The sequence below is a fragment of the Phymastichus coffea genome, unplaced genomic scaffold (genome assembly GCF_024137745.1).
Source record: "Phymastichus coffea isolate CEN01 unplaced genomic scaffold, Cenicafe_Pcof_1.1 PCOF00003, whole genome shotgun sequence".
NCBI classification, from domain to species: Eukaryota; Metazoa; Arthropoda; class Insecta; order Hymenoptera; family Eulophidae; genus Phymastichus; species Phymastichus coffea.
In genome coordinates this window covers 9557325-9576845 of record NW_026706814.1, presented here as the reverse complement: position 1 = coordinate 9576845, position 19521 = coordinate 9557325, and the positions used below count along the sequence as shown (strand labels likewise).

The following is a 19521-nucleotide window of genomic DNA, read 5'->3' as shown; positions in this document are numbered from 1 at the left end:
ACACGAAGGTCGTTCAATAAGTCTATGACTTTAAATAAAAAAAACACTATTTATTTTAATAATTCCAATTTATTTTTCAACATAGTCCTCTTTTAACTTTATACATTTATTATAACGGTGCTCAAGCTTTTTTATGCCCTCTAAAAAATAATTTTTATAATACTCCGCAAAGTGCCTATTTGTCGCAGCACTTACCTCTTTGCTGGATGAAAATCTTTTACCTACAAGCCAAATTTTCATGTCAAGAAACAAATAATCAGAAAGAGCCAAATCTGGAGAAAAAGGTGGATAAGGAAGTATTTCGTAGAGTAAATCAAATAAGTTGGCCGTTGCAATAAAATTCGTGTGAGCTCGTTCACAGTCGTAGTGGAAGAACTTTTTTTTTCACCAGATGGAGCCGCTTTTCCTTCAGTATGATATCAAATCGGTCTAATAATAAGGCACAATATTCTCCTGTGATAGATGTTCCATTCTGTAGGTAATCGATTAATATTATTCCACTTGAGTCACAAAAAATTGTAGCCTTGAGCTTGTGACGGGCGAATCGATCGATGGATTCGATCGCCCTGTTCGCCTCTCTCTCTCTCTTCCGCGTGCCTTCCCCTGAGCCGCTGCCACACCGGTCTTGGTTGAGTAAAACCGAGTATCGACGCACGATGTGGCTTTGTTGCAGGTCTGATTCCTGATCGGCGGAGATGCCTGGCGTTAGAGGGATAGGCGTGAGCGGGGAGCAGAGGAGGAGAGAGAGAAATAGTGTCGCCGGCATGAGCCGCACATGTGTGCGTAGCCGGCGGCGCTCGGCCGTTTTGAGTACCTGTAGGGAGGGGCGTATAAGAAAGCGCGGAAGGCGCGAGATCGCGGGCAGTAGAGTTTTGACCGGCAATTAATTGCCAGCTAGTCAAGCTTCGCGACCATAACGAGTGTTTGTGCGGTTGAGTACCATATAGCGACCATCAGCAAGAAGGAAGACCGGCTGCATCGAGAATCCTGCCTTTCGAGAACTACATCGCTTACTCAGAGGACGTGGACTTCCGCAGCAGCGCTCCCTCTCAAGGTCAGGTACCCTTTTTGGTTTATCGGTGCGCGCCTCGATTTCTCTCTCTCCGAGCATCATATAGGCCGGACGCGGACGAGTGGTTAGATGCGTGAATTCGCATCGCCCTCGCGGAATTCACGGGACAAATTGTAAGGTGACGTTCTGTTTCCTGTGCGTTAATTCGCACGGAACGAACTTAGCCCGGACGCGGCCGACGCACACGTCAAAAGCCGAATGTATAGTATTGTTGCAATAAAGAGTAAAATATTCGAATTGATGAGTTTATTCTGTTCGAACCTGTCTCTCTTGTAATTGATTAAATTGCGATTATCTATATTACCGGATGACATAGCCCTCGTTAAATTTTCGCGACGCAGCGAATGCGCCTTCCGAGCCTTTCCCCTTAAATAATTTGTGACGCAACGTTGTTCAGGCTTAAATTATTAACGTACGTGTTACAAGCTTTCCGGCTGATCGTACCGTCTTCGCTTTTTTCGGGGCAGATTCACCTGGCCCAGTTCACATTTTTGACTGATTTTTCGTTTCTGACGTATAATAATGAATCTATTTTTCATCTACAGTAACATAGCATCGCAAAAACTCCTTTGGATTATGTTGAAACACGCTCAAATATTACTCAGACATAACTACACGAGCTCGCTTGTTAAGAGCTGTGAGCAAGCGCGGCACCCATCTTGCATACAACTTTTTCATGACCAAACAGTCATATAAAATGTTACATGTGCATCTTACCGAAATGTTAAGAGCCTCACTAGTCCTCGCACTTTCGATCGACGACCGACGAGTACAATATTATGAACTTTACTGATCATGTTTTAATTAGTTACCTCTTTTGGACGGCCAGGACGCTCAGAATTACTTGTGCTCTGACGACCACAACGAAATTCAGTAAACCATTAGTGAACTATGCCATGCGATGGAGCAGAGTCTCCATAATATTTCCTGATCTATTCTTTAGTTTTTTTATTATCCCTGTATAAAATAATGTTTAATAAGCAAACGAAACTCATTTTTTTCCATGATTTTGTTTACTTAATGAAAAACTAAATTCAAATGACCGTGGAAAATTTCTAAACCAACGTACTGACTTGGAACTTTGTATACGTTCTTATACACTAGATGGGACTCTCTTATAGTGTAAAATATATTACCATAACACCACGATTTTTCGAGAAGACATGAACTTATTGAACGACCCTCATATACCTATATATATGCACTGCCCGTCAATCACTTTTGCCATGCTTACCTCAAAATTAGGCAAACTTGAAAGTTTTGTATCTCGGTCGGAAATCATCGTATCACAAAAAACCGCAGGGCATTTTAAAGTTAATTGCAAAAGCTTCCATTTAAGACGTGCAGAGACTTAAAACTGAAAATATGTATTTTTTACAGTAAAAAAACTGATTAAAAAAATTTCAATTTTTTTAACCGCGACTTAAAACAATGCCAATTTAGAACCAGGCGGTGGAGGGCAAATTGACCGGAGGGGTTCGGAGGGTAATGTCTTTCCCTTTAAAATTAGCCCCCGCGGGGTTCTATCCGATGTTTTTTAACCGAGTTACGGCGTTTTTTGTAAAAAAATAACCTTTTTTTCAATCCTCAATTACTTCGACTTGCGTACGTTTTGGAAAAAAATGCCAAGGAGAAAAAAGTTTTATTTTGTGCCCAAGAATACGAAAATAAAGTCAAAATAAAGAAATAGAGAAAAAATTTTTTTTCGGTTTTTAGCGCATTAAAAAAATAAAGGAATTTAATTTTTTTTACGCTTCGTTTTAAAATGTCTAGGGACGTAGTAAATCACAAAAAAACTAAAACTAAGCGTAAAAAAAAATTAAATTCCTTTATTTTTTTAATGCGCTAAAAAACCGAAAAAAATTTTTTTCTCTATTTCTTTATTTTGACTTTATTTTCGTATTCTTGGGCACAAAATAAAACTTTTTTCTCCTTGGCATTTTTTTCCAAAACGTACGCAAGTCGAAGTAATTGAGGATTGAAAAAAAAGGTTATTTTTTTACAAAAAACGCCGTAACTCGGTTAAAAAACATCGGATAGAACCCCGCGGGAGCTAATTTTAAAGGGAAAGACATTACCCTCCGAACCCCTCCGGTCAATTTGCCCTCCACCGCCTGGTTCTAAATTGGCATTGATTTAAGTCGCGGTTAAAAAAATTGAAATTTTTTTAATCAGTTTTTTTACTGTAAAAAATACATATTTTCAGTTTTAAGTCTCTGCACGTCTTAAATGGAAGCTTTTGCAATTAACTTTAAAATGCCCTGCGGTTTTTTGTGATACGATGATTTCCGACCGAGATACAAAACTTTCAAGTTTGCCTAATTTTGAGGTAAGCATGGCAAAAGTGATTGACGGGCAGTGTACATGAGTAAATACTACGGGAATACAATATGATACGAAATAAGTTAAGGTCTGAATGGCATTTCTAATGAGATGGGATACAAAAATATCCAGATGATGCTAAGCGTGTATAATAAATGCTTGGTTGAGGGAACCTTCCCGATTAGATGAAGATGAGAGGTGATTTTGATATCCAAGGGCAAATCAAGTACTGCAACAGATCCTTCGTTATGTAGACCGATGGAAATGGTAGAGTGGTCATCGTAAAGATGACTGATAGTCCATGAGCTACTGAACTCTGAGACACGTGTATACACAACACATATATGTCAGGGTACATCTTTTCTTAATCTATAGAATATATGTCAATATCTATTCGCGTCAAGACAGGTAAAAAATTAGCTTCAGAATATACAAGGGGTCTCAAAAGTTCCAGGAAGGCATGTTCAGCAAAAAAAGCATGTCCAGGAAAAAATGTTTCATACAAAAGTGATAAGATTTTTTCCACACTATTCACTGGTGACTTTGAATTTGGCCTTGGGACTAGACCTTTAGAGTCATTCGAAGGTCAAGTTTAATTTTTCAAAATGGAAATAGCCATTTTTTTCATACAGAAATAAAAAGGGGAAACATTTCCTTTCCAACAGTATAAGATACATGAGGGGTCAAAGATGATCCAAAGATCATCCAAAGGGTAAATGTCCTTCGCATCTAAGAATACTCGGAACTGCATTATGGTTTGTCTAGGTTATATTTTCAGAAGAAATGCTTCATATAATAGTGATAAGATTATTTCCTAACTATTCAATGATGACTTTCAATTTAACCTTGGGATTGACCTTCAATTCATTTGAAAGTTAAATTAAGTTTTTTGAATGGGATCCCGTTGTTTTAACCTCGAAGAGAAAAAGAGCAAGTTATTGTTAAGATAATTCTTTATTTTTCCAATTCAATCCTGCATTGTAGTCAAGTCAAATATCACTAAGGCAGAATATCTTGATGAATAATATTAAAGTAGAGCTTACCGGATATTTGGAAAAATTAAGTTAGTTTAGGTCCACTTTTTTTCCAGGTTTCGTTTCGACAATTACAATTCAGCAACCACTAAAACACGAGTAACTATTCCTCGAAAGCTTTGAATAAGGAATCAAATTTTCTGATATCACGGCAGATATTTTGAATCAGCTATTTTGTAAAATGAGAAACTAGTTTGAAATTTAAATCTTGCAACCACCAAAACATCTATTACAACTAATCGAAAGTTCTTAAAGAGCAAAGAAATTTTGTGTTACCAGGGCGGTCATTTTGGAACAACCAATTTGTTTAAGACGAGAGTAGGCAGTTGCCTGTTTCTCGTCGGTTCCCCTACCTCTTTTTGCCCTTGGCAAGGCTCAGTGGTCAGTATTAAGCGCACTTTTTTTATGCGTCTAATACTGTACCTTTTATTCAGCCACCATAAATTACCAGACCCGGCTAAGATAGCCTAAGAAAAGCGAGAGAGAGCGTTGCAGAAGGAAAACGTAACAAGACGCTGCAGTTGAAGAAAAAGAGAGAGAATGAGAGAGAAAGAGAGAGAGAGAGAGAACTAAGCGGTTATTAGACAGGCAGGCGACGCGCGACCAATTAGCGTTTCGTCGCACGCCGCCTAAAAATAGGCTAAGTAGGGATAGTTTGGAAGAGCGCGGTCACTGCCCGCAAGGAAGTATTGCGTGGCCTGATTCTACGTCAGCTAGTAATTGAGGTCAGTCGGCAGAAGGAATCAGCTCGTGCTGCCGATTATCTTGAGAATTGTTTCCCTGCGAAGAAGAGGTTGGCTGCCTTCCATCCTGAGCGACCCCACGCCCTGGCCTTCCGTCAAAGCGCACACCACCTGCAGCAGCGACAACGACGAGAAAGCGGACTATCAGCCTACCCTGCAGTTACCATCTTCGCCTCCCAGGGATCATCGAGGAGAAAACAAAGGTTAGGTTATCTCTTTCCCCCGGTTGTTCTCTCTCTCGCAGTGATGTGCGGTCTCGCGAATTATGAGGTACCCAGGCCATCACTTGGCGGCTACCTTTGTTTAATTCCTCTTCGTCAATAATTTGTATTGCGTGTTTCATTTAATTGTAAGTGCGTGGTAGCCAGGCGATCACTCGCCGACTACTTTACAAGTTTCTTTGTGTTAGAATAAGTTTGTTATTCGGTTAAGGTGCATTATGTTGTAGACGTACGATTAAGGTGCTTAGATTTTTTATTAGTATAAGCGCGCGTTTGTTGGAATTATAAGGTAATAAAAGGTTTGTCATTTGGTGTTAATAAAATTGGCTTATTTTCCTGCCTACTCCTCAGAGCGAAAACGCCTCTCTTACCTTCCCCTTTAAAAATAGGTAGCAGCGCGACAAAATTGTTACATGTTAAATGAGAAACTAACCTGAAATTTGAATTTTGTAACCACCAAAACATGAGTAACTGCCAACCTGAAAACTTTTACTATTGGATATTTCAGTTATTGCATCATTCTACCTCAGAAAGCCATTTCCTAGTTCGACGCTTGTCAAAATCACCGTTCGTTATCAATGTGAATAACATTTTAATCTGATTCCCGCGAAGGTTATAGTTAAAAAAATATCTATTGTAAACATTTTATAGTAGAATTTTTGAGCAATTAGTTTTAAACTTGAGCTAATTATTCTGGAATAATTTTTATTCATTTCTTTTCGGAATAATTAAAAATTTCTATTTGTGACTTCGAGTAACTTTTGATACTTCCAGTGATCTCATATACTTTTCTACTAATTTTCTTTTATATCACAGTACAGCGATTTTCTGGAAAAGTACAAATACAAATTTTAATAATGCAAAGTTCTGGTATGCTTAAACGATCTTTTGCTAAGGTAAAAAATGTTTTTAATGAATGTTTTAGAAATAGTTTGGCTTCAATATCAAGATCAACTGTCAAACAAACAATAAGACGTTTTAAGGATATTAGCAGCGTCAAAGATAAACCATGAGAAACTATAAACGACATGCCGATGCGTAAGATTGTCGCGCGCGCCGCATAAGCACGGGCCAAGCGTATTGTAGATTACATAGAAAATATACTAGCTCATGTATGATTGAAACATTAATTTATTGTTGTCTTTGCTAGTAATAAGTTGGTTGACTGACACCCGTCCTCTCTTGATCTTCGGTTAGTTAACAAAACTTGATTGTTTCAATCTCGCCACGCGCATTCCGGTACGACTGCGCATCGGACAAGACAAAGAAATAAAACGGAATTTACACCCCGTTACACAATAAATAAAAATTCAATAATTTATCTAAACAAATAAAAGTATATTAATCGAAAGCGTTGTGACGGGAGAGGATCAGGGAAAAATGATTTATACAAATTTTTCATGGCCTCAGCTGCCACCAGCGGCGCAGTTAGCCAATAGTTGCAGCTTTATTATTTATTGGACGCCAGCTACCGTCCTCGCGTTAGGAGGGCGGGTAGCGTTGCAGATCGGCTGGTTCTGGTCGCTGAAGAGTCGGGTGCTTCGCTGCTTCCTCCTGACGCTGGCCTCGCTGGCCACCTATAAGATATAAAAAGGAAGCGAGAAGTCCTATTCAACGTGCGAGGAAAATTACGGGCAACGGCTAGTTAATATGTCAGAGCAGGGACTCTTTTCTCAGCAGCGGGTCGTCAGAGCGGCGTCTCAGGGCGCCGAGTCAGCAATCCAGGGGCAGTGAAGAATTCGGACGAATCAATCGCGTGAAGAAAATGGCGTTGACGCGTCGATGCGTTCGCCGGCTTCGGGCACCCGATCGCGATAGCTACGGGGGATACGGAAAGTTGATTAAGGTTGAGTCAATGACGACAAAGAATTTCGGCGGAAATTTTTATTTCTTAATAAATACTAATCTGTTCTATATATATACCCGGGTCAGACCAAGGTCGGTCATATCGTAGGTCGAAGTAAAAGGGGGAAATGGGGGGGTGGGGAGTACTAATAGCATCTGGTCATCGCGTCCTCAACGGAATTCGGCTTCCCTTTGTTCGGCGCAAGAAACCTATCTACGGCGGTCCACCTCGTACAAATTCCCTTAAAAGGCTCACGGATGGCGAACCGCGACGCGATAGCGATCTGCTTTTGCGGCAATCGCGCGAAGGTCAAACGACGCAGGTTAATACGCGGACAATCTCGGGGATCGCACAAAGGGTCTGGCGGCATAGATTAATGCGCGGACTGTTACGGTCATTGCATGAAGGTTAGGCAACACTCTAATAAACGCGCGAGTAATTCGGCAATCGCGCGAAGGTCAGGCGGCACTCACGTCGATGCGCGAGTAATTCGGCGATTACGCAAAGGTCAGGCGACACTAGGGTTGGTCGACAGCGGTCTCGGTTATGGTTGGGCGCGAAGAGAAAGGAAAGAAAGAAAGAAAAATACTCACTCTTATTCCCTTGGTTATTAATGCTGCTACTATTACTATTAATGCTGCTGATACTGTCAATATTAATGCTGCTGCTAATACTAATGTTACTATGGTTATCTCTTTGTTCAATCACTAATGCTTTGTTCACTGTCACTATGTCTCTTCAGGCCTCCGCGCGCAGCCAGAGCTCTACTAACACTGCCGCAGCTTTTCGCGGAGTCGCGTCGCGTCTCCTCGATTACCTCCCCTTTTCATCGTAGGTTGGGTTTTTATCTGATTGGTCAATTTTGTTGCTAACCCAGTCATCATCGCCGTCTATTTTAATGTTCTAGCCCGCACAATTTTACTACTGGCCAGATTTTGGCGCCTAATTTCCCTATTTGTTGGTCACATAGCGTCGGTTTTACTCTATTTGTCGATCTACCTCTATCTTATTACCGATTGATTAGTCAAGTCGCGCACGTCGGTCGGTTTCGCGTCGTTATCAACTATTTCTTTCACGCACACGCTCGTTAGCCCTACCGATTTCCCCTCGCTCGCACCCGATCGCTCTCCCATCGATTATCTTGCTCACTCTCACGCGCTCGGTTGTCCCTCTCTCAGTCTAGCTCAAGCTTGCTATCAGTTGTCTCGGATCAGCTGATCTCGGCTGCGATCTTTTTCGTTGTCTGGCTTCCTGAAGAAGTGTCGGTCCGGGTTATGAGTGCGCGAGTGGTTGTGCGCGGGCGTAAGGGTCGTGCACGTCGATTTGGTAGACCCTGAGAAATGTTTTTTGCGAGATCTCGGATATGCGCGCGTGTGATCTAGATGGCATCAGCTGATCGGTCCGTATCCTCTTATCTGGAGAGGATCTCGCGTGAGTTTAGTAGGTCAATTTTACCGCGATGACGCATCATCACAGCGTTAATTTTGTACTTACTAACAAAATTGTAAGAATTGATAATTTTTAATTAGCGGTTTTTATATTTACATTATAAGATTTGGCGAAAAATATAAATTATTTATTATTCAAATATTATTAAACAATTTAAGTATTTTTATTGAAAATGATGTCTATAATCGATAAGTTATTTTTCTATGTAAAAAATTTCAATTATTTTATTGTAAAATTTGCGCAATTGAATTAACTAAGTTTGTTAGTTAATAACTTTTAACTACGACTTTCACGATAAGTGCAAATTATACTTGAATTATCTATATTAAATCCTGTATTTTTTCAAATTTCTTTACCATCGTCCATATTATTGTAAACAAGAGAAAATGATTTTGCACATTTGCAGAAATAGCGTGAAAAGGGCTATCCTACGTAAATGGCTCTAAAATTTTTGTATAAATAGGCTCAATTTTGCACAGGTGAAAGGTATTCTCTCCTAGCCTTGCAAAGTGAGCGCTTGAAACGGAATAAGCTTAGCTTATATCTAAGTTATTTCTCTCTTGTGATTAGCTGAGCAAGCCTTTCTACCCCTATTGCGATTTATGCTCGACTCATAGAACACTTCACGCTATGACCACATACTTCTTCAAAGGAAGACTTAGGCTCTGCTTATGAGACGCTTCGCACCATAAGAAACTAGAGCAAATCTATCTATCCTTAATTTCACTCCAAACAATCACATATATTTCATTGCAGAAGTTTAATTTTCAAATTCAATATTAATATCATTACTTCAATTTAAACGAATTTTTACTCAATAACGTAACAGACCACGAGAGTACGAACTAAATACAAATAATAGGTGATAAGTAATATCACACTATTTTGACACATCTCAGATCCTTTTTCATGTAGTTTATAGTACCATTGAAAACTCAAATTTTCTCTATTTCAAAGAACGATATCTCCGCTTTAAAAATTTAAATTGAAAAAATTAGGTAGTGTTTTTTAAAATAGACAATTTGTCCTTTTGAAGGCTCTTTTTAGTTTTTGACTAGAATGGAAATTAACGACGTGAGAAGAGTCCAAAAACAGCGAAAAACAGTCTCTTTTACACTTTTAGGTTAGAATATCTTAGAAACTGAGAGTGTTGGATCAATTCTGAGGCCAGATTCAGATTTAGCGCATCAAATTTCTTCGGGTACACTATGTCTGATCTCGGAATCTAAAAACTGTCGGCCAATGTAATTGATCGAAGAGTTCGTCACTTATCAATTGGCTGACGTCTACTCGGCGCTGAAACGTCTTATAAATTTTTAGTACATAGTTAATTATAAATGATTATTTATTGATGGCTTCAGGGAGAGAGAGAGATATAACAAGCTACAAGCCGCTCGTTATAAACACATGAAAAATATGAGCACAGTTTTATTAGCTATTAAAGTGATCTAGCAAATATTTTAAATAGTATGATTTTAACTGAAAAATTTCACAATAGAAATGGACATAGCAATTATTTAGAAAAGTTTTTTTTCATATCATAGAAAAGGATTAATAGTATGTTGTAGAATATTTTACTTACAATAGAGCTTGTGAAGGAGTAACTGAAGCATTTGATTCACATATCCACATTAGTACATAATATGCCTGAGTTAATACAATAGATCTAGTTACTAACGATGACTTAATGTTATTAACAGATCTGGAATCGAATAATTTCTGTTTATCCATCGCTATTCGTTGCAGAATCAACAAATTTCTGCAAACGGCAAATCTCATGCTGATAATTTGTGTCATGATTTTTGATATCACTGAAAGTCCTAGTTGACTCCCAAAAAAATGATTCACAGTGGAATATAACTTGTGTGTTTTTGGGGTATTTTTAACGTCTCCTATCTCATTTAATGGATCTAAATTGTATGTCAGAATTTTAAGTAATATGGTTATCGAATGTTGGAAATCTTCAATGTTTTCAAGTCTACCATGAAGTTCCAATTGGAAATCGAAGTCTGACAGCTGCAACAAATGTTCATTTATTTTTTAGATCAAGATAGAATTAATAAGCGTATGAGCTTACATTTAGGCATTATAAATTTTAAATAAATTAGACAGGTTAATATTTAATCGAAAAAAAAACACTCTGAGCGATATAGTGCTTAGGGCGTTTTTCGGGTCACTGAATACAATGAGAAGGTTGGTTTAACTTCATCACATCAGGTTCGAGCTCATTTGAAAATCAAATTGACATAATTCTACAAAAAAATGTGAAAAAATTCATGCGTATGTTTTTGAGGTCCCTGAGTTCGAATCCATAGTTTGTTTCTTTCAAACCACATTTTAGAGGTTATTTATATACATATAACCTCTTATAGATCATTATAGATCATTCCATCATCCATTTAGGTTCATTTGAAAAATATTTATGGTCCTTTTTCGTTATTTAATTTAATTTTGTTGTTATAATACAATTGCGAAGCATATATAGGTTAATTTACTGTACATTTTTATTGATCATATCTTATACATTTCATCTTAAATTTACAATAATATATCACAATCAAAAATGTTTTTTATGTTGCTTGGTTATTGTAAAGAAATTAACCTTTTAAGAGTGAAGAAAATAAAGTTCAAATTGAATGTCGATTTATCTCATAATTGTTATAAATCTTTACCGAATTATTTAGAACGAACGGTTAGCTTGGCAGGTTGTCCCTATAGGGACCACCTCCATTCTCAGTAAAAAAGCCATTCACAAAAAATTTCTTTTTATTGTATTTTAGTCTCTAAATTGATATACACATTTTTTTGAGTTCTGAATTCGAATTCAAATGAGAAAAGAGATGCAGGGAGTACGTTTGACATTGAACAATGACAGGTAAAGGTTAAGTTAATCTTTGCAGTCGCTCTTTTATTATGAAATTTTTATTTTTTAATTGTTTCTTCGTTTCCTCAAATTTAGTATAAATTTGTGCAATAGTAGGCTGAATACGAGAAAAATAGAAAAATAGATGCAGAGCGTTCCTTTCACTTCGAAAGTTCTGCTAAGCCATATCATTGTTCTTAGCGTTACGCAGAATCGACGACCTGGACGTGGCAAGTTCTCGATTCACTTGGAGTGCTTTATTTCCGTGAGTCCCCTTGGCTGTCACATTGGGGTGCTTTATTTCCTCGAGTCCCCTTGCTCCTTACGTTGTTCATGAAGTACTACTCTAAACGAGAATGCTTTCGTTTCTTGTGAAATGATCTTCGACTTGTTTTTGTTTAGTTAGAATTATTTGATTTTCGCTTCAGGTTCCAGCAATAATCTGCCAACATATTTATCCCCTAGATACCTTGATACTTTTTCTCAAATTCACTCAAGTCTTGATGCATTCTTTCTCTATGTTCTTGACTTAAATCTCGGAGATTTTCAGTTAATCAATCAAGGTGTAAATGGAGAAAATGCAGTTTCAGACTCATTAACCACCCCATTTTTCTATAATTTTGTATTAAATTTCCAACAATATTTCTGTAATTAGGATCTTTATGATTTCCGAGAACTTTAGTCGCCACCTCTTTAAAACTTTGCCATGCTACTTTCTCTTTTGCAGTTATTTTCTTCTCAAATGCATCATTTTTTAGGAGGTCTCTTTTTGTGGTCCACTAAATACGAGGGTGGTCCGATAAGTACTTAGCCTCACCGCCCGGTGGCGCCACTCTCGCAAAAAAAATATTCTATCACGTAGTACAACCTTCTCGATGGTTACTGTCAAGATTTCAGCCGGATCGGAGTTGTAGTTTATTATTGAGAGTGTGTGAAAGCAAGTGTGTCCGTTGATTTTTGAAAAATGGAAAGAGCAGTATCGGTCGGTGATTCGATTCTTGTTTTTGGAAGGGAAATCGAGCAGCGAAATCAAAAAGCGCTTGGATGCTGTGTACGGTGACTCTTCTCCTTCGATGGCGACCGTCAAAAATTGGTTTAACGAGTTTCAATGTGGTCGCACGTCGATTTTTGAAGAGCCACGTCCAGGTGCTCCGGAAACGGCTACCACGGAGGATAATCTCATATTGGCAGATTGACGATCGAAGGTGCGCGAGATAGCTAAGATCGTAGGCATCTTAAAAGACGGCGTCGGTCATATCCTGCATGAAATTTTGGGCATGAGAAAGCTATCGGCGCGATGGGTGCCGCGTTTGCTCACTCCGGACAACAAGCGCAACCGTGAGACAACTTCAGAGCAATGTCTGACCCTGTTTAAGCGCAATTCGAAGGAGTTTCTGCGTCGTTTCGTGACAGTCGACGAAACATGAATCCACTGGTATACACCAGAGACCAAGGAACAGTCGAAACAGTGGACTTTACCCGGCGAAAGTGCTCCGAAGAAGGTGAAGACAGCCCCATCGGCCGGAAAGGTGATGGCCACCGTTTTCTGGGATTCACAAGGTGTGATCTACATCGACTACCTGGAGAGGGACAAAACGGTCACAGGGCTGTACTATGCCGAATTATTGGGCCGATTAGACGTCGAATTGCAGAAAAAACGGCCCCATTTGGCGAAGAAAAAAGTGCTTTTCCACCATGACAACTCACCGGTTCACACCTCCGCCGTCGCCATGGCCAAATTGGTCGAATTAGACTACAAACTGCTGCCCCATCCACCGTATTCTCCAGATTTAGCCCCGTGCGACTTCTTTTTGTTTCCAAACTTGAAAAAGTCACTCGCCGGGCAGAAATTTGAGTCGAATGAGGAGGTAATCGCTGCCACGGAAGCCTACTTTTCAGACCTCGAGGAAACGTATTTTTCAGACGGGTTAAAGAAGTTGGAGCATCGCTGGGCCAAGTGTATCGAACTAAAAGGAGACTATGTTGAAAAATAAAACGCCACTTTTCCAAAATTTTCGTTTTTCTTTTGTAGACTAAGTATTTATCGGACCACCCTCGTATGTCCTCTTTGATTTTAGCTGCTGAAAGATTAGGTAGCATTTGAAAAATATGCATGAACGCCGAACTTTCGTTGGCTCATGGTCTTGACAATTTGCTTTGCAATACCTAGTTTGACATACAAAAGTGGAAGTAGGACCTTATTAGATGATATCAAACTTAGACCTATGATTTTTTTTTTCTGGAATTAATTCTTATCTCAAAGACTACTCTTTCCTCACATAATGCTCATCTCCAGCCCGACTATTTCACTCATAAATAAAGCAAGGATACAAAATGTTTTTAGTTTGCTATCCCCGTAATATTTTTAATGTTTTTAAGTCCCCACTGGTTTTGATTGTACTTCAATTTTTGCAATAGCAACTGAAAATTTATGGTATTTTTCATTTAATACAATAGAATGCGTGACTGGTAAAGGGGTAGAAATAATTCTATTATGTAACAAGATAGCTTTTAAGCTTCTTTTTGATTAATTTATAAACAGTCGCCAATCACTTGCTATGTATTCTATACCGTATTCTTGTACTGATTCTTCAATATTATGGCAATAGACTAGATTATTCATTGCTGTAAAATATTTTCTGCGTGGACATTCTCTCAATGATGGCCAGAAATTTTTGTTTCTGTAGATAGATACTTTTTTTCCTTTAGCGTAGATGTTAAAAGCTCTAATCTATCTTTCGAGACTCCCAAGTCTCTGCAGAGATCACTTAATTCATATTGATTAAACATTTTGGCTTCCGATATATTTTTTTCAACATCTGATTCTTATGAGCTAAAATTTTCTCTTTCTTCAAGTTCGAATGTTTCATCTGGAATATCTTTATCAATCGCCATTTCTTGTTCTGATTTATTAATTTCTATGATGTGATCATCAGAATTTGTTTCAATAAGAACTGGTAAAGTCACAGATGTTACACATGCATATGAAACAGAATCCTTATTCTTTCCGTTGTACCCTTTCAAGTTTAAGCAGAAGTAACAGTCAGTAACATGGTCTGGCGGGGGTCTCCATATCATTGGCCGAGAAAATACCTTGTTATTAATTTCTTATAAAACATTGTGGTATTTATTGTAACGGTCCTATATATGAGCTATTTATTAAATCACTGAATGACTGCAACTAGTCTAACGTATCTATCTGTTTAGTCAAAACAATACATTAAGCGGCGCTACCTCACTGTTTACGCGACTGTATACAAATAAAAGTCGAATCAAAATAAACAGCGTGACGTCACAAAATAATAGACATAGACATAATGATTCATGATATTAAGAAAAATATGTTAATTATAGATAATTTTAATATAACAAAGTATCGATTATATAGATTTTAGCATGTAGATTAATAATATTATAACAAAAATCTCATTCAACTATGAAATAATAATGAATATCAATATGCAAAGTTGATTTATTTATTAACATATGAAATATTACAAAAATGTAAATAAGTTATACGCAAAGTGAATAAACATAGAACATGAGTAAGAATTGGTTTCATTAATAACAGTTGAATGACAACTGTTATAGATAAATAAACAATTAATAATTTATTTAAACAATAAGCCATATATAGAACGAAAATATTAAGTTAATACTTGATAATGATAACTTTATAATTTAGAAATCTTAGATAATTAATCTAATAATTGCATATTAAGATTAGAAAAAACCGTTACAAATATGAAAAATTAGTCATAATTCAAATGTTATTAATTAATTTAAATAATTAATTTTGGAAAATACTTCCAAAATTAATCAACTATAAAGTTATATGAAATTTTAATAATTTTCTATTGTAAATAATGTAATATCACGTTAATTAACTTTATTAGTTAATAACTTTTGACGACACTATTGGCGATAATTGTATATTGTATAAAATCAACAAATAACAAATTCTGTAAAATTTACATGTATTAAAAACTTAATATTAATGGTTATTTACTTGTAAATTAAGAAAACTTATTTCTCAAAATTCGCGAATGTCTCTCGAATTTTCGATGAAATCTCTCCTGCAATAATAAGCGGGAAAATCTGTGTATAAATAGGCCTACCTTTGCACAGGCTAGCATTCACTTCTAGCCTTGCAAGGTGAGCGCATGAGTTTGAATAAACTTGGATTAATACCTAAGTTCTTTCTCTCATTGTGATTAACTAAGCAAGACTATCCTTTCCTTATAATTTGAGCTCGACTTATAGAACATCTCGCGCTATAAGAAACTTGGGCCGAATTATATCCTATCAAAGAAAGACTTTAGCTCTGCTTATGGGACAATTCGCACCATAAGAAACTAGGGCATTGTCTGACTTTCCTCGATATATTGCACTTACTTATGTATATTTGATTTACTTATTTATTATATTTGATTCATTTATCTATTTTCTTGACAATTAGAGTAAAATCATTGGAAACAAATTCTTACTCATTAGCTAGATTACGAGAGTTCGAATTATTTTATTTATAAGTGATACGAACATCACATTATGACGTTCGGATTTTGGTTTATAAGAGTTATCCAATGATATGATACAATGATTATACAATGATGGATTGTAACATTATAAATTTCTTTATATTTGACTTTCAACAAATCTGAAAACGTGAATTTCTTTTATGGATACTCCCCACAAACAATACCAAAATGGTTTAGTTTGATGGAACATGACGAAATTTTTGTAGTATTTGACTCTACAGAGGCTAAGTTCTTCAGCAATATAGAGTTACGGTCGCATGATGACGATGCCTGCGGGCACGCTTTTCCACCCTGTACAGCCACAGATTCTACATTTTTGGAACCCTGTCTCGAAATGCTTTTAGGAGTAGTTACCACAACGGCATAAACGCCGTAACCTAGGGACTTTACCGGATGGTGAGAGAACTCCGTTGTCCACCGTCATCACGTGCCCTGGGTGCACGTACACGTTAATACTAGAGTTTAAAACGAGTCTAAGATAGATTCCAAAGAAAGAAAAAAACTCCAAATATACAAGGTCTGCCCGGAAAGTATCGGGCCTACGTTTATATCTTCGCGCCATAGTGTTCGAGCGACCTCTACCGGACAGAAACGTCAGCAGTAAAGCCTCACAAATCTACTGGTTACTTACTGACACCTGCTGGACATATAGTTCATGCGCAGCGTGTCTTTGTTTAGAGTGCCTTTTTCGCGTTCGTCGGATTTTGATAATGTCAAAAATGACTAAAAAACAAGATCAACGAATTTGCATCAAATTTCGCTTTCAACTCGGAAAAACGAGTTCGGAAACTATTGAAATGATTCAAAAAGCCTTCAGAAGCGAGTGTATGAGCAAAGCACGAATAAAAGGTGGTATAAACGGTTCAAGGATAGTCGCACTTCTGTTGATAGTGATTCTCGTTCCGGCCGACCTTCGACGACAAAAACCGCAGATAATATTAAGCGGGTGCGACTTGCAATCGAACAAGATCGTCGTATGACTTTGCGAGAACTAGAAGAAGACCTTGGGATACCGAAAAATATCATTTCAGAAATTTTAACCGAAAATTTAGGAATGAAACGCGTGCGAAATTCATTCCAAAATTGCTCACAGCAGAGCAGAAGAACATTCGCTTAGAAATCGCTCTGGACAATCTGGAAATGGACAATAATGATGATAATGTGCTTAGAAAAGTTATTACAGGTGATGAATCATGGGTTTATGGTTATGATCTTAAAACAAAACAACAATCTTGACAGTGGAAGCATTCTGAATCGCCAAGACCGAAAAAAGCACGTCAAATTTGGAGCAGTGTTAAGTCAATGTTGATTGTTTTTTTCGATTGTGAAGGTGTTGTAATTCACAAATATGCACCAACAGGTAAGACAATTAATAAAGAATACTACGTTCAAATTTTGAAACGTTTGCGTGATACAGTAAGAAGAAAACGGCCGCATTTTTGGAAAAGTGGTGACTGGCTTCTCCATCACGATAATGCGCCAGCGCATTCATCCAATCTTGTGCAGCAGTTTTTGAGCAAACTCAATATCGCATTGCTTCGACAACCGACATACAGTCCCAACATAGCCCCTTGTGACTTTTGGCTGTTTCCAAAACTAAAAAAACCACTCAAGGGACACCCATACGATGACAAAAGAACGGTTGAAAACAATGCGACGAGTGTACTTAAGGCTATCCCTAAAAGTGAGTTCCAGGACTGTTTTGAAAAGAGGAAACATCAATCGAACCGTGTTATTCAATCAAGTTGGGATTACTTTGAAGGATGCCACCCACCAGATGATAAAGAATAACGCTAGCACGAAAATATAAAGGTAGGCCCGATACTTTCCGGTCAGACCTCGTATTCAATGAGATTTTCAGAAAACTGCCCAATGTAAAACTCTACCGAGATTTAAACAAATAAAAGCAACATATACAATGCATATAGAAAATCCGATACATTGGTGTCGCCCAGGTGATATGCTACACGGCACATCTCTAGAATACTATTTTTGGTCGCACATGTCAAAAATATAAAAAAAATTTTTTTTCAAAGAAATTCATTTATTTATATGATACTCAACTTGGGCAGATTCAAATCAGAACAGTAATATAAAAATTTTTCGAATTCTGTGAAAACAACTAACTTTTTGCCAAATCAAAGTTACTCAAGAAAAAAGTTTTTTTCACATAATTCGGGAAATCACTTTTCTTATTTTAATCTTCCTAAGTTGAATTTGATATATAATGATTAAATTTCTTTGTCAAAAAAAAGATAATTTTTGTATTTTTGACTTATGCTATACAGGGTGTCGCATTTTAAAGGAACCATCCAGAAATTTTCTACGGTTGGCGTTCTACAAAAAAATTGTTCAGACAAAAGTTGTTTGGGACAATGAGGGACACCTTTCCCAGAAATCGAATTTGACCTTAAGATTTATTTTCAAGATCATTTGAAGGTCAAAGTCCTTTTTTTAATAGGAACCTATAATTTAGATCCCGGATTCAGAAAGAACGAGAAATTCTACGTTCAGATAAGGTATTCTATGTGGGGTGCGGTTACTCCCCCTCCGCGTAAGGTCATGTAGGGATCAAATTTATTATTTTCTTCATCTACACACAGGGATGGTCGGGTAAGGGATTTTAATAACCCAATAACTTGCTGGTAATATCTTGCCCCCCCCCCCCCTCTCCAACCCAATAACTAGACGGTAATATTTTGCTGCAGCACGATATCGGCCTTGACCGTCAAAATTACTCAGGGAGGCTTCGGTACCCCAACCATGTGAGAATCCGAATCATTGAACGAAGAAAGAGACGTCGACCACGAATACACCCCGAAAGATAACAGAATGTCAATAATTAGGAAGTTCACACGGCGTCTAAGCTAAAAAATTGAAAATAAGCTTTCATTAATTAAATGAAATAAAATTGTACGTAATTTTCAAAAATCTTGAATGAATCCTTGAATAAAGCCTTGCAAAATGGCAACTTGCAATTATTTCGGATTTGGAAAGAAAGTTAAACTGGTCACTCCCACTTTCTCTTAATCCATTAAGACCCTTGCCAAACCTGGGCAAGATAGCGCCAAACTAATTATGCCAATCGTAGGTAAATCGAAACAAAATACCAGTGTTTTTTCTATTGCCATTTACAATTATTTATCAAAAATTATTTAAACAAATTATCGAAAGGTAATCATTTGAAGTCTGACAAAAAAAACGTTACATACGTTTCTTTCATATTTTTTCCTGTAGAATCAATTTTTGAAAATAATCTTGTAGGACAACAAATTATTTTTATTCTCTTTTCTGGTGAGATTCCGGACGAGCCTACAGAGTTTCAACTAAATCGGAAAATAACACTTCTTTAGTATTGTTTATGAAAGAGGTGACTCGTGAACAGTCCTTCTCACGATAGTTCAAGTGGAAATTTCTTAGTGTCTAACGACTT

General features: G+C 37.3%; 1 protein-coding gene across 4 annotated transcripts in view; it reads right to left on the bottom strand.

The window, feature by feature from the left end:
• The window catches only part of LOC131663944 (nuclear pore complex protein Nup160 homolog), a 291910-nt gene that overhangs the window by 161439 nt on the left and 110950 nt on the right, over window positions 1-19521 (bottom strand). For 3 of the 4 annotated variants that reach the window (XM_058934752.1, XM_058934735.1, XM_058934761.1), the window contains one exon: window positions 10270-10703. In XM_058934752.1, the coding sequence (XP_058790735.1) occupies window positions 10270-10703 (434 nt within the window). The remainder of the gene's footprint in view (window positions 1-10269; window positions 10704-19521) is intronic. The other variant, XM_058934744.1, reaches the window with a different exon arrangement.